This window comes from Silene latifolia, chromosome X, assembly GCF_048544455.1.
Source record: "Silene latifolia isolate original U9 population chromosome X, ASM4854445v1, whole genome shotgun sequence".
NCBI classification, from domain to species: Eukaryota; Viridiplantae; Streptophyta; class Magnoliopsida; order Caryophyllales; family Caryophyllaceae; genus Silene; species Silene latifolia.
Window position 1 is genome coordinate 268,775,876 of NC_133537.1, and position 16,694 is coordinate 268,792,569.

At 40.0% G+C, this 16,694-nt stretch overlaps 1 protein-coding gene across 1 annotated transcript; it reads left to right on the plus strand.

The window, feature by feature from the left end:
* The first annotated feature begins 10,771 nt into the window (after positions 1–10,771).
* On the plus strand, positions 10,772–11,263 carry LOC141620085 (uncharacterized). The gene has a single exon (XM_074437047.1). It carries the CDS (start codon positions 10,772–10,774, stop codon positions 11,261–11,263), a length of 492 nt encoding a protein of 163 aa, XP_074293148.1.
* Positions 11,264–16,694: the final 5,431 nt, after the last annotated feature.

Genomic DNA, 16,694 nt, shown 5'->3' on the forward strand with positions numbered 1-16,694 from the left:
TGAAACGGCGTCGAAAAATCAAGTGGTGTAGGCTTTTGAATCACTCCAATAGGAGTCCGGATGAGGAAAGGACTTCCGTTTACAATCCGAGCTCAAATAGACAAGCTGAGCAGAAAGTCGCCCGACCTGAGCAGAGAGTCGCCCGACCTATGACCCAGGACGCCCGATCCCTAAACGATCCCCACAAATCTTGAGGCAGTCAAAGAAGAAGAAACCATCCTGGCTCACGATCCGGGCGTCTCATGCCCTGTCCGGGCGTCTCAGTGACCAATCCGAGCATCCCGAGCATAGGACGAGCGTCTCTCTCTGCACAAGACGTGGGGCCGATGGAGCGGGTCGTTGTCCGCCATCAAACACATTTATACCCAACTACTAGCATAGAAAGCAAGTAGGGGTCAATCCACGGGACTGGGGTAGTCAAATTGTTCAATCTAATTGTAGTTGCACTTAGAGTTGTCACAATTAATTTGGTCTAAAGATTCTAAACTAATGAAAGCAATAAAGTAAATAAAGATGTAAACAAATAATAAAGGATACTAGGGTGTCATGGGATCATAGGGGAATCATGGTAAGATAGCATAAATGAGTTATATGGATGCAAGCAATTTATTATTGTTGGCTTTTAAGTTAGTTCATGTCATATAGTTCATAAGAAGATTTGGGTCCCGGAGCCGAGTCATTTGTGACTTTACAACACCTACAAGTCGACTTAATTATTTCTATTAGACTACATGCATGATAAACCAACTCCTAGGGAAACTTACATCTCGGAGCCGAGTCGGTTAAGACTTTACAACAACTACAAGTCGACTTGGGTTTTCCCTATTCAACTCTATGCAGGGTCTAACAAGGCTTGAGTTGGTTTATATCTTATAAGCCTTGTTGAATAGATAAGAGATGGGCAAAAAAATGCAAGGTTTCATAGTCTAGCATTTCATCAAACATGATATGTGCATAAGTTGAAAAACAATAAGCAAGCATTCATATGAACTCATTAAGCATAAATCTATCCCATGATTAACTCCCCTAATCCCCCACTAATCCTAGTTAAGTAACTACTCACTTATTATCATGGAAGACATGTTATCAATCGTGTCAATCATTACAACAAGTATAAACATGATTAAAGAGTGAGGAAATAAACAATGAAGAGTAAAGAGTAAAGAGATTATACCAAACTTAAGATGAATAATTGGAAAGGAAAGTGTAGATACCCATATCTGTCGATATTGGCATTTATAGAAATCCCGTCAAAACACCCGGTGATGATAGGACGACATGTATTCACTAGTTGGCATTGTCATTATTTGGGTTCGTTTTACGATGTAGAATGGGCGTCGTCGATGAAGAGTTTTATTAATGATATTTAATTTAAACGTTCTAATTCTTATTTAACTTAAATGATGTTTAAATTAAAAGTTTTAATTCTTTTATTTTGAATTTATTTTCTCAAGTTTATTTTATTGAAAATAAAATTAATATTTGATTTGAAAAATCATTTTATGAGTGTATTTGATTTGAAAAACCATTTATTTTAGTGTGTTATTTGATTTAAAAAATCGATTTCGAAAGTTGAAAACGCGTTTTAATCACACGATTTGTGAGCTCGTTTTATGCTTGATTTGGGCTCAATTTTTGACGCACTTTCGACTCAACTTCCTCTCCCATAACCCGCCTTCGATTCTTAGCCAAATCCTACCCCAAACCCTTTGTTTAACCCACCCAAATCTCGTTCCAAACATCCCCCCAACACAACCCAATTCCTTCCTTTACCCGTGTTTGTATAGCCCATCGAAAGCCCTTTTAAACCGACTCAAACTTGGTCCAAACTCGCAACCCATTACCACCAACCCGTGCTCCACATTACCCACAACAACCCAGCACCTAGACCACCTCGAAACACATCCAAAAGTCCATCCAAAACAGGTCCCAAAATGAAACAGCCCACGACCCCCTGTTTTCGTTCAGCTCAAACCCGAGTCCAAAACCCGCTCCAAACTATTAGAAACCCGTGCCCATCAACGCCCTACCATACCCTAGTATCCCTACCATATTCCCATGCCTTTCCCACCAAGAAAAACCGTCATGAAAACCCTAACAAACCCCCCAAAAGCTGCTTGACAGCAGCTATGCAAAACAGAATCATTCCCGTCTCCCTATAAATACCCCCTTCGAAAGCATTCGAAATCCCTTCAAAAACTCCGTAAATTTGCTCCTCGAAGCTCTATACATATGTTACTGCCATTAACAAGCCTCAACCTCCATAAACGAACCCTAGTTGCCTCTCAAAACCCTCGAAAAAACCGACATACAAAACTGAGAATCAGTTTGTGTGTCCTCCTTTCAACCCTTCGTTCAACTATCAAACCTCCATTAAAACTAGAGTTTCTTGCTCCTAATTAACCATATAACATCAATATACATCTTAGACAAAGATTCACGAGCCAAATTGACCTTGAGAGCACACGAATCCCCTCGAAAAACAAAGTGTCATACACTCTGTTTTCGCGGCTTTTCCTGTCTGTCCAGTTCTGTTTGTGCTCGTTTTTCGTGGCCAATACCTTAGAATGAGCTTGTTTTGTTTTAAGATATCTCTTCTAATATATTTATAGTTTTCAAAACATATTTCAAATCTAATTTTCATCGAGAAACGAGTGAGAAATTGCAGTTTGAAAGTTGCTGTCCAGGTTTACCAAAAAAACGTGTTGTTGCTTTGTTGCTTCGTCGACGACGGCTCCTCGAGATAAAATCTACGATCGATTACGATCCAAGATGGTGTCAACGATACATGTAGGTTGAGGTGCATAAAATCTCTCCTTTCTCCCTTTTAATTCCGTCTTTTAATTATGTTTATTACATCGTATTATTATCGTATAAATTGTTAATTATGAAATAATTAGTATAGATACGACTATGAGTTACAGTACTAATTTGAATACCCGCGTTGACTTGAGTTGGGGAAAGAAAGCCGCTATATTGGTTGGTCGTTTCCCCTTCTCATTTACATATCCTCGTATTCAGATTCAGACAGAACTAAACCAACTAATTTGTTTTAATAAACGATGTTTATTGTATCTTGTTGTCGTTGAATAAAGGAGAACGGGATTAGTAGTATGGTTGTCCCGATGGATGGCCTTTGTATGTTGGATTTGTCTTTTGTTAGGATAAGAATTATTCTATGTTTATCGCATGACGAATTTGACATGTTTGTTTGATTTAATTGATTTAATCTTGTTTAAATTAGTTTGATTTGAGCATGATGATTGAATTTATGAACTATACTTGTCTTAATTTGTTAAAGTTTATATCTTTGATTATTAAAGCATGTTAATTTGATTATTTTATCATGTTTTATTTAATAAATTTACATGTTTGTTAATCTATCTTATGCTAAAGAGTAAGAATATCTCTTTCCTTCCTCTCTTTGTTTGTTTCTTGCTAGAATAGCTAAATGATATTCACATGCTAAAATAACTTGACAAGTTAAATGCATTAAATCGACATAGAATGAAATTCACATGTTAGGGTTTAAAACAATGATTGCATATTCACATGAGATACATATCCAAAATAGCCATCGTTTTATTTAGTAGAGACCGTTATAGTTACGGGCGGGGTTGGGTGTTAATTATTGAAATTAAAATAAACTTCCCAACACGTAATCTCACAAGAACTTAAAATCTCCACAATTTGGTTTTTAAATTCCATTTAAAAATTTAGTGGCGACTCTTTCAAAATCAAAGTGTTTAACATGAAATAATAAACATAAACTGGATATAAATTCCTTTGTCCACAATTTGGCGACTCCGCTGGGCATAGTGAAACTTGAAAAGTAAAACAATGGCCATAAGGAATATCTATCACATGCATTTTTTTATGTTAATCATGCATAAACCCCTTGAGACTTTAGGATTCAGACCATCCTCCTCGAGAGCTTTGTTTTAAGCTCGAGATAAGGGGATGACGTCCACTGTGTCTGATTTAAATATCAAAGGTGCTTCCTTGCGATTATCAAGTGCCATACCTACCATATAGCAACGTGCGTGTGGGGGGAGACCACTCCTTTAATGTCGTGGGATCACTGGCACCGACCTTATTTTAGAAGACCGACCGAGACTTAGAGGAGTCTAGGGCCAGGCATAACATCCATAATATGTGAATGGCTAAGTGCTACTTGTCTTCCCAAGTCTGTTTTCAAAACCAAGTCCTTTTTCAAAACCCATCCTTGGATCAATGTTTTCGAAACAAACGGTTTGCCCACCCCTTATTTTCGAAATTTCTGGACCTAGTTAGGTCCAAATCTTTAAACCTCTTTTCAATCCCGAACTTTTGAACCTACCTCTTTTGAAAAAGAATAATTTCCAAGTCGAAGTGCTGCCGAATTAGGATTAGAATTTTGACCGAATCAAGCCTTTTATAAAACGGCATGCTGCCCATTTTAAAAGCTTATTTCGATTCAATCCTTTTCAATTTCAAAATCCAATAAACCATAATCCAAACCCAACCCAAACCTAGAATAGAGTTTGAGTCAAGTCCAGTCTAGTTGCTCTAGTTTAAGCCATGTTTGGTTTTATCTAGGGTTCAAGAGAACCAAGCTTGTATAGGCTAGAACACAACCCTAGTGGGTTACCTAAGTCACCTCTTAGGTCCAAGTCAAGTAGGTCGACCACTTCGTCAAAGTCTAAGCCACAAAAACACCCCATCTAAGACAATATGGGGCGTCCCCCTTTTAAAACCAATGAGCCATGTCTGGTTGCGATCACGGTTTAGTCACACCAAGTCTATGCTAAGTCTGTATCAAGTCTATGTCTAGTCCAGTCTAAGTCCAAGTCTAAGTCAGTTGAGTCAGGTTTTAGTCCTAGTTAGATTTAGAACCCCTCTCCTACACCTTGACCTTGCACAAGTGAGTCACTTAGCTCATTTCCCAGGTCTAAGTCTGTCTTGGAGTCAGGTCTGAGTCAAAGGTCGAGTACTTTTGTGCAAGGGTTTGATTCAAATTTTTGATTAGTTCGGGGTTTCTTTGTAGAAAGGCCGCCCCAGACGAGGAAAATGTCAATGGAAGAACTATTGGCTAAGACGAACGACACTTTAGAGCTGCTTACAGCTCACTTGGCTGCAGTTGAGACTAAGGTAGGTGGGGAGGCCCCTGTAACCACCAGCCTGGAAATGTCTAAGCTTGAAAGGCGATTCAAGCTTGTGGAAGACCAACTGAAGCTCTCTTAAGGGGAGAGCATCCACTAGGAGAATGCTAGGGCTTATGCCCCAATCCAGGAGGAGCTCCCTAAGAACTTTGTGCTCACAGATATCCCTAAATTCAAGGGAACTGAAAATCCTCTGCAGCACATTAGGTCCTATAAGGAGCACCTTGCTCTGAAGAGTGTTCCTGTGAGCCTGCTAACTGCTATCTTTGCCCAATCCTTGAAGGAACATCCAAGGGCATGGTTTTACAACCTAGATCTAAAGAATTATCCACATTCGAAGATCTAACTACTGAGTTCTTTAGGCATTATGCTGACAATGCCGAAATCCAGACAACAATGAGGACTCTCGAGGTTATGACTCAGAGAGAAAAGGAATGCTTTACTAATTTTCTGGCTCGTTGGCGCGTTGTAAGCGTGAAATTGACCAAGAAACCTGAAGAGGTCGATATGGTCGATAAGTTTGTAAAAAATCTGCAACCATCTTACCATAATGAGCTAAAATATCAAAACTTTAGCACATTCAAAGACTTGACTTGAGTTGGGAGGAAAATCGTAGATGACCTCCGTACGGCGGAGTTTTCTAAACCCAAGGGATACCCTGGGGCCTCCTCCTCTAAATCGAAAGCAACTACTAGTGCTAATCATGTTCAAGCTATTAATTTCCTAGGAGGAACTTCCAAGAAACCACAACGCTCTACTCCAAGAGTATTTACTGACATTGGGTGTACTTATACGTATGCCCTTGAAAGACTCAAGGCCCAAGGGAAGCTAAACCTAATCGGCCCAACTCCTGAACCACCCTTGGAACAACGACCCAAGTGGTTCAGGCCGGAGGCATACTGTGCCTACCACCAAGGGAAGGGGCACGATACAGAAAAATGTTTCCGCCTCAAGCATGAAATCCAAGATATGATTGAAAATGGAACAATCCCAATACCCACTGTGAAGCCCAATAATGTCACTAATCCATTTGGGGATCGTTCAAATGCGGTGTTCGTCGAAGACAACATCGATGTGTCCCATCTAATCCGTCCTATATGTCGCCTAAATGGTTTCCTTGTGGGAAAACACTTCATCGATTGCTCTAAATATCTCCCAAGCATAGAGAACGAAGTTCGATTTGGGGATTTTTCCATCAACTGTACCCCTTACATTCTCAGAATTGCCAACGAAATCAATGGCATCTGGGATGATGATGAGGATGATGTGTACCTTGAGAAGGGCGCAACAATCCCCTATACTCGGGACAAAGTCCAAAAGCTAAGGAAAGAGGCTCTCGAGTCCAATCACTTGACACGAGCTGGCCGCCCATTTCGAGTGGAAAAGGCCACCAATGCTCCAACTACACAAGCTAAGGAACCTACTGTAGTCGAGGCCCTTAGTGAGGGGATAACCCAAGAGGTCCCTCTCATTAAGCAGCTACAAAAGACTAAGGCCGATGTTTCTCTGTGGGAGCTCATTTTGAGTTCATTCGAACATCGACAAGCCCTATTACAAGCACTTATGAGCATGAACCTGTCTCCAGATATTGCTCCAAATGACGTGGTGGCCCTTGTTGTCCAAAATCCACCACGACTTGTCAATGCGGTAACCTTTTCTGATGAGGATCTACCCTCTATAGGGCCCAACCACGGCCTAGCCATGTACATTGCTGTGACATGTCTTCAAAAGCATGTCCCTATGACCCTTGTCGATGACGGGTCAGCTGTTAATGTTCTACCACTAAGGACAGCACACATTTTGGGCCTTGACAAAAAGGACCTCACTCCAACCACTCAAACGTTTCGAGCCTTTGATGGGACGATTAGCAGGGTAACCGGGATTGTCGACCTAGTAGTTCAAACTGGGCTCATTGAAAGGAAGGTTAGTTGTCAGGTCATTGATGTGGCTTCTTCCTTCAACTTATTACTGGGAAGGCCCTGGATCCATGGAGTGAAAGCTGTATCCTCCACTTTGCATAGAAAAATCAAAATCCCTCTCAAAGGAGAAACTGTCACCATCGATGCTGCCCCTATCGTAGTAACTGGGGGGGGGGGGGGGGGGTCTAGCCTCGAAGTAACACTCGATACCTCGAATGATGCTTGCGGGTTCGAGGTTATAAACGTGATCGACTCTTATCCTGAATTAGAAAACATGGACGTGTATACTGGAAGTCACGTCTGTGAAACCATTCTCAAAACTGGGAAGTACTTTGGTTTCTCTCTATACCCTCGAAAGGAGGATACTTTGGTACTAAAGGGTGTGAACCTTAAAGGAATAACATTCGGGTTGGGATACGAGCCCATTGAACAAGATCTCGAAAAGAAAAGAAGGACGGTTACAGACCGAAAACCTTATCCACTAACACTGAATGGATACTTCGTGAAACCCGGAGAAGCAGAACGTTTTCTCGACTTTCCCGAACCTCTTTTTGACGAAAAGAGTAAGAAGTTGGTCCCTGGAATTGAAATATTCCAAGATTGTCACTACATTCCGGAGGATGTACTATCCGTGACACCCAGAAAAGCCGAACCTACCCCAGTCGAAGACGGGAATGCCTCAGGTATCCCTTTTGGGGGAAAAGAGAGAAATAAAAAAACCAAACGAAGAGTTGGTTAGTATGATCCTACGAAGCGATAGGTTCGATCCCTCTACCCTCATCACTGATGTAGCTCCTAAGGGGACTATATCTGGATGGAGGAAAACTATCAAATGGACTGACAACAAAGGTTTTCTCTTCAAGCTGACCACAGGAGAAGGAGAGATGATTAATCCAGATGATGATTCTGAGTCTGAGTCTGAGTCTGAGTCTGAGTCTGAGTCTGAGTCTGAGTCTGAGTCCGAGTCCGAGTCGAGTCGAGTCTGAGTCGAGTCGAGTCCGAGTCGAGTCGAGTCCGAGTCGAGTCGAGTCCGAGTCCCGAGTCCGAGTCCGAGATCTGAGTCTGATAAGAGTCTTAGGGTTGAGTCTAAAGAATCGAGTGTTGAAAACAACCCTTCCCCAGTCTTTCCTTTTGATGTACCTCCCCCTAGCTCTTGTATTCCGTGGCCTGTTCCGAATGTCACCCCCATTCCGCCACTGACTTCTGATCAGTTGGCCCAAATGTTAGCGCATTTCGCACTGTTTCAAATTAATAATTAGATGAACCAGTTTGCGTACGACTCGTCTCCTTTACATCGCAATGCCATTTCTGAAATTTTTTTTTTTAATAATGACATTGAGAATGAGGCCGGGAAGGGACAAGTTGAAGAAGAGGAAGAGGAGATAGTACCGCCTCCGCAATTGGTTAAGGGGTTGGAGGAATATGACCAAAGAAACTCTGTTATCGAAGATACGGAAACCATCAATGTAGGAACGACCTTAGAACCCAGAGAACTCAAAATAGGCACCACTCTAGATCCTACAGAAAAACAAGGGTTCATAGATTTGCTGAATAAGTTCAAAGAGACATGCCAGACATCGATAGGGAAATTGCAGAACACAAAATCCCAATCAAGCTAGGGTTCAAACCAATCAAACAAAAATTACGTAGAATGCATACTGAGTGGTCTTCGAAAGTCAAAGAAGAAATCGATAAACAACTCAAGGCCGGGTTTATTAAAGTATCCGAGTATTCAGATTGGGTAGCCAATGTAGTACCAGTCCCTAAGAAGGATGAGAAAGTCCGTGCGTGTGTGGACTTCCGGGATTTGAACAAAGCCCGTCCGAAAGATGACTTTCCATTACGTCAAATCGATATCTTGGTTGACAATACCGCGAATCATGCCCTACTATATTTCATGGATGGGTATGCCGGATACAATTAGATAAAGATGACTGAGGAAGATATGCACAAAACCGCGTTTTTCACGCAATGGGGAACCTATTGTTACACGGTAATGCCGTTTGGGTTGATAAATGTCGGGGCAACGTACCAAAGAACCGCGACAACATTATTGCATGATATGATGCATAAGGAAGTCGAGGTGTATGTCAATGACATGATTGTGAAATCAAATGAACGTGACGGTCATCCAAAGGCCGTACGAAAATTCCTTAAAAGATTAAGGAAATATAACATGAGGTTGGACCCTAAAAAATGCGCCTTCGGGGTTACTTCCGGGAAACTCCTGGGTCACATCGTCAGCCACCATGGTATTGAGATTGATCCTTTGAAGATCAAGGCCATTATGGAAATGCCTCATCCCAAAACTGAGAAAGAAATTCGAGGTTTCCTGGGTCGAATCCAATATATAAGCCGCTTTGTCTCGAAGTTGACAATGATATGTGAACCGATCTTTAAGAAATTGAAAGTCGGAGAATACGAGATGTGGGATGACGAATGTCAAGCCGCATTTGACAAGATCAAAGAAGTTATGTCTTCTCCACCTGTGCTTAGTCCACTCATAGCCGGATTGCCACTATCCTTGTATCTAATAGTAACAGATACCGCGATGGGGGCAATGTTAGCCCAAACTGTGGAAAAAGAAGAAAGGGCATTTTACTACATCAGTAAAAAGTTCTTAGAATATGAAGCTAAGTACACCACGTTAGAAAAAACATGCCTAGCCCTAGACTGGGCAACAAAGAAGTTGAGACACTATATGCTGTGTTATAGTGTTAGTATATACTCCAGAATGGATCCAATCAAATACCTGTTTGAAAAACCAGTATTAAATGGCAGAATGTCGAGATGGACTCTCATGTTAGCTGAATTCGATCTTAAGTATGTACCCTTGAAAGCAGTGAAAGGAAGGGCTGTCGCCGACTTCCTCGCGGACAATCCAATAAAAGAAGACAGTGTTACGCACATGTGGTATTTCCCAGATGAAAACGTGGTTCATGTCGAAGACGAAGTATCGGATCTTTATTTCGATGGAGCATCGAGTAGCATGGGATATGGGGTCGGAATCCTCCTCATTTCACCAAAGGGAGAACATGTACCTATATCCATCAAATTAGATTTCCTCGCCACCAACAATGCTGCTGAGTACGAAGTATGCCTACTGGGTTTGCGCAGTGCTATCAGTCTAAATATAAAGAAGTTACTAGTACATGGTGACTCATCTTTGGTCATTAACCAAGTAAAAGGGTCGTGGAAAATCAAAAGTGATAGTCTGGCACCTTACCAGGCTAAGATAGAGGAATTGGAAAAATATTTCGACAAAATACACTATGTCTATTTACCCAGAGAACAAAATCAATTCGCCGACGCTCTGTCTAAGTTGGCAACCTTGGTTAACATCCCAGATCATATAGACAGCATGCCACTATGTGTTGAACGAAGATCGGCACCATCATACATAAATGAGATTAATGACACTGAGGAAGATGAGATCGAACCTTGGTACACATCAATCTTGAAATTCAAAAACACGGGAGAATACCATGACAACCTCGATGTTGGGCGAAAGCGAGCATTACGGATGCTCTCGACCCAGTTCGTTGAGGCTAATGGAGGGAAAATATACAAAAAGAGCGCGCAAGGTGTCTTATTGCGATGTATTGGTCAAAAGACAGCCGACAAAGTCATGGAGGAGGTTCATGACAGGGAATGTGGACCCCACATGAATGCTCACATGTTGACTCGTAAGATCATGAGACTTGGTTATTAATGGACCACAATGGAAGCAGATTGCCGACATTATGTTCGACATTGCCACAATTGCCAGATATTTGCAAATGTACACCATGTACCACCCTCTATGCTATATATCATGACATCACCTTGGCCTTTTTTTTAACCTGGGGGATCGAAATTATCGGAAAGGTCAACCCTTCTGGGTCAGGAGGACATTGTTTTATTTTGGTCGCAATCGACTACTTCACGAAGTGGGTAGAAGCCAAGTCTTATAAAGTGCTAAAAGCAAAGCAAGTAGCACAGTTCATTCAAAATGAGATCATTTTTCGATATAGGACACCCCACGAACTCATCAGTGATAACATGACCCATTTCCAAGCTGAAATGGAGGCTATATTCGAAAAGTATAAAATCAAGCACCATAAGTCATCACCATACACGCCACAGACAAATGAGGCTGTAGAAGCTGCCAATAAAACACTTACAGCCATTTTGAGGAAAATGTCTGATAACTATAAAGATTAGCCATTGAAGATACCCTTTGCCTTGTGGGGATATAGAACTTCAATCAGAACAGCCACGGGGGCAACCCCGTACTACTTGGTTTATGGGATGGAGGCAGTTCAGCCCATAGAACTAGAGGTACCATCCTTAAGGATATTACTTAAGAGCCAAGTTCCAGAAGCAGATTGGGTCCAAGCTAGATATGACTCTTTGGTTTTACTGAATGAACGATGCTTGATCGCATTGTATCAGGTTCAACTCTATCAGAAAAGGATAAAAAGAGCTTTTAATAAGAAGGTGAAACCTAGGAAAATCAAAGAATGAGCACTGCTACAAATCCAGGCAACCACAACGGCCCTTTAACAACGCTTATTCACGAAAATCACCATAAGACGTTGTAGAATGGATGGCGCGAATTTTACAAAACTTAATTACAACGGTTATGTGTTGTTAACCGTTGTTATTGGTTTTAACAATGGGTCAAACTTGCACAACCGTTGTTAATATAAAAACTAATAACAACAGTTTACTCTGTAATACATTATAACCCTTGTTAATAATTTGGCGCAAAATTAATGAAAAGTAATTACAACGGTTATATTAGAACCCGTTGTTATTAAGTTTTAACAACGGTTGTAGACGCAATAACCGTTGTTATTGAAGTTATGAAGATCTAAAGAACAACAAATCGCTTTATTCTGCTATACGCTACAAAACACAAACACAAGCTAATACTGCTACACAAATATCATCCTCCATTCCTCCCTGATCGTGTCTCTCTATCTTCATCTCCGTCACTGTTGTCACCGTCTTCTCTCCCTCATCGTGTTTATCAATCAGGTATATATGTTTCTTAGCTTATTAACTATTTCTTATTAAGATTTTCAAGCTATATATAGATATAGGATTGTTCAATTTCCTGGCCTATGAATGTCAATTATTTTTGAATTTTTGAATTTGTTGGGTTACTATCTAATTTGTTGATAATTTAGCTTAATTGATTTACTGAATTTCGTTTATTTGTTTGCCTATTATTGGATTTTCTGAATTAGTTACCTATATATTACGAATGTAGAAAAATGACTCAAACTTGGATGATTGCTGCAAATATGAGTGACCCAAACTATAAGGATGGTTTAGCTGAATTTTATGAAGTTGTTGTGAACAATTTGAAAGGTTCTTCTAGTATTCCATGTCCTTGTGAAAGATGTGGTAATATTAGGTATATGGCTTTTCCGGACGTTAAAATACACCTAGAAAAGTGGAGATTTAGTCGATCCTATACACGTTGGATTTTTCATGGGGAACCATTAGAGGACGAGAATAGCTTTGAAGAAGATGATGTTGAGGTATACGAAAGGCTAACTGATGATCCCGAGTTTGCCGAGTTTTTCGAGTTGGAAGAGTTGGAAGCAGATAAGTTGAATGTTGGGTCTATAGATAATGAAGAGAATGATGATGAGTCGAATGCTTTTCAAGATGTAGGTGATGACACTATTAATTGAGATGACCTTAACAACATGTATGAGAAGTTGTGTGAGTCTGAAGCACCTCCGTATCCTGGTTGTAAGTTCACAAAAATGTCGGCTGTGGTGAAGTTGTATAATATCAAGGGGGCAAATGGGGTGAGTGACACGTGTTTCACTAGTTTTTTAGCCTTAATAAAGGAGTTGCTTCCAGATGGTAATATTCTACGTGTTAAGACATATGAGGCTAAAAAACTAATAAAAGGAGTGGGTATGAAATATTAGAAAATACATGCATGTCCAAATGATTGCATATTGTATCGAAAATTATATCAAAACTTAACCAATTGCCCTAAATGTTTGGAGTGGCGTTATAAGGATAAGGAAGAGATCCCGGCTAAGGTGTTGTGGTATTTTCCAGTGATAACAAGATTCATAAGGATTTATGCGAATAGCGATGATTCAAAAATGTTAACTTGGCATGAAACTGGAAAAATAAATGATGGAAAGCTAAGACACCCGGCAGATGGTATGCAATAGAAATCGTTCGATGCTAAGTATCCCGAGTTCGGCAATGAACCTAGAAACTTACGTCTAGCGCTGTCCACAGATGGAATGAACCCACACGGAAACATGAGTAGCCAACATAGTACTTGGCCAGTAGTGTTGGCTATTTATAACTTACCTCCATATGTGTGCATGAAAAAAAAGTATTTGATGTTGTCGTTGTTAATTTCCGACCCTAAACAACCTGAAAATGATATAGATGTCTATTTGGAACCTCTTCTAGATGATTTGCGAATGTTGTGGAGGTCAGGAATTGCCTCGATTTCATGCACATTGAGAAAAATGTCTGTGATAATATTATCAATACGCTTCTGAATGTTCCCGGTAAAACAAAGGATAACGCCGCAGCTAGGGAAGATATGAAAATTATGGGTATTAGGCTAGAGTTGGCACCACAGAAGAGAGGTAATCGTAAATTTTTACCGCCAGCAGCTTATACCCTTTCACGGAATGAGAAAAAGAGTTTTGTGCATGCTTGAATGGAATTAAAGTGCCACATGGTTATTCGTCGAACATCAAAATCCTAGTGGTTATTCATTCCATTTTACCTGAAAAGGTAAGATATGCTATAACTAGATTATGTCTCTTCTTCCAGTCCATATGCGAGAAATTCATCGATCCCGATGACGCGGATTCATTGCAGGACCTCGTTGTAACCTCTCTTTGTCAGTTGGAAATGTATTTTCCACCCTCTTTATTCACTATCATGATTCATCTGACCATTCACTTGGTTAGGGAGATTTTATACCTTGGGCCCGTGTACTTGAGATACCAGTATCCTTTCGAAAGATTGATGAAAGTCTACAAGGACTATACATCTAATCGGTATCGCCCGGAAGGTTGTATTGCTGAACGCGCTATTTTAGACAAAGCTCTTTCATATTGTTACGCTCATCTCTCCCCTGAGGAGTTGATTGGCGTTCCTAAGAATTGTCATAGTTATTGGATTACCGAAAAAGGTATTAGGGGCCGGGTTGAAAAAATTATGACACGTGAAATGTTGCATTTAGCACATACGTATGTGCTAAACAACGAAGATGAGGTGTAACCTTATATTCAACAACACAAAGATGAGCTCAAATACGATCACCCAAACAAGACCAAGAAGTGGATTGCAAACGAGCATACGAAGACGTTTGGAGAGTGGTTTAGGAATATTGTCTTAGAGTATACGAATCAAACTGGTGATGACATCTCACCTAGGTTACTACGTCTTGGTTTAGGTCCAAATGCCAAGGTCACCTTTTACAGCAGTTTTGCCATTAATGGATATACTTTTTACACCCGCGAGCAAGATGAGTTGAGCACAATGCAAAATAGTGGTGTGAGTTCTGAATTTGAGGCAATGCACTTTGCTACTTCAAAAGATAAAAAGCCTATTTGGAGAAAATGCCTTTATTATGGTGTTATTCAAGAAATATTGGTATTAGATTACATTGATTTCACAATGCCTTTGTTTTGATGTAACTGGGTTGATAACAACATCCACTGTGTCCGAAAGGATAAGATGGGATTTACGTTGGTCAATCTGGGTAAGGTTGGCAATAATAAGGATGATCCATTCATAATGGCATCCCAAGCTAAACAAGTGTTCTATGTCACTGATCCTATGGATAAGAAGTGGTCTGTTGTACTGTCTATAAGAAGTAGAAGGAGTAGTGCATCCGATAATGGTGATGATGATCAAGATGTCGTTTTTGAGGCAATGGATCACTCTACCACTGTATCTTATTTCGACGATGTTGACACTGATCATGAGGACACTGAAAGCATCTATATGCGTGATGACCATGGTGAAGGTATTTGGGTTAACGAAGAAACTATGACATCCAAGAAACGTCCCCGATCCTGAGATGGTCTATAATGTAAGTTATTAGCTTTTATTTTTATTTTTATTTTTTAAATATATATATCTTCCTTTTTTTTTTTTTAAAATAACTATCTCAACTGAACAGATTTGCATTTAGGAACTACATATTTAATACAAACGTAAAGCACTGATACTCTCGACACTACTTATACAACAGTACTAGAAATCTTACGAAACCACAGGGTTACACATTACCTTTATTTAAGTTGGCTTTTCATACAGGCTCACGACATTGCTTATGATAGGCAGATACAGACACACACAGTTTGAAACTCAACAAATAACACACGACGTTGCTTGGAAGTTTCAGCCACAGACACAGACACATTTTGTAGGGGTTTTAGGGGTACATTGCTTGGAAAACAGCCACAACCTGGTTGTAGGCATCGACGCTTTCTGACATGGCCGACTGTTGCCCATCAAAGATGGTCGCATATGGCACTTGGACATAGTCCACGGTATTCTTCACATGCTCGGCATCCTCGTCTGTGGCTACCCAGAGGTATGGTTCGAGTGTTGATCTATTCGGAGCATTCTAGTCGTTCCTGCCATGGCCTCTGAGTTGAAACATCATGTCAAGCTTAAATGTTGATTCTGCATGGGCAGGTGATGTTCCAAACTGAATGAGTAGACTCCATTTGAATCCCCATTGTGGCTTAATTTAGCTAACCGAGTATCCCAGCTCAATAAGCTTATTCCTCAAAGGATTAAAGCTTTTGGCAGCAAATTTTCCATTGTCTATATCTATGTGGCCTGAGGCATTCATCAGGACACAGTGATATGGACGACCAACATTTTGAGTCATTTTCAGACAAGTAATTTGATGGTTTATTTGTGAGTTGTGGGGAGTTAATAGATACTGAGCTAATGGGATGCCTCTTTTCTGAATTTATAGCAAGTTTGAGATGTGTTGCTGGAGTGTATGTATGTTGTCTTTAGCTTTTGGTAGCTTTAAAAAGCCAATAGAAGCAATGGTCATTGTTAAAGAATCCCAAATTTGGCATGGTAAATCCTGTAGATATGCAAGAGTATGCATCTTTGTTGTTGTTGTCTTATTTTCTTGATCTTATTATTAGATGTGGATCTTTGTTGTTGAAATTGCCGATTAATGTTCTTGTTTTCACTTTTATTACGCTTGTGATTTCTTTGTATTATTCTGAGTTTGGACTGTAATGCAATTACAGTAATTTAAAAAAATAAGAGTTAAATAATAACAACGGTTATATTGACATTACCCGTTGTTATTACTTTCAACAACGAATTATAAAACAGGAACCGTTGTTATTGGTCTTATTAGATTAAAAAAATGAGATAGGAAGTGACAACGGTTGTAGTACTTCTACCCGCTGTCATTGCTTTTTTTAGACATTTCATTTTGGCGCAAATTGGGTGAAAATATATTACAACGAGTATATTTTAACCGTTGTAATAAAGTTATGACAACGGTTGACTTTTATTGTCCCGTTGTTATTAACATATCACAACGGTTTTGTTTTAAGGACCCGTTGTTAATAGTTTGTCTTAATAAAAAACTAATTTACAAACACAT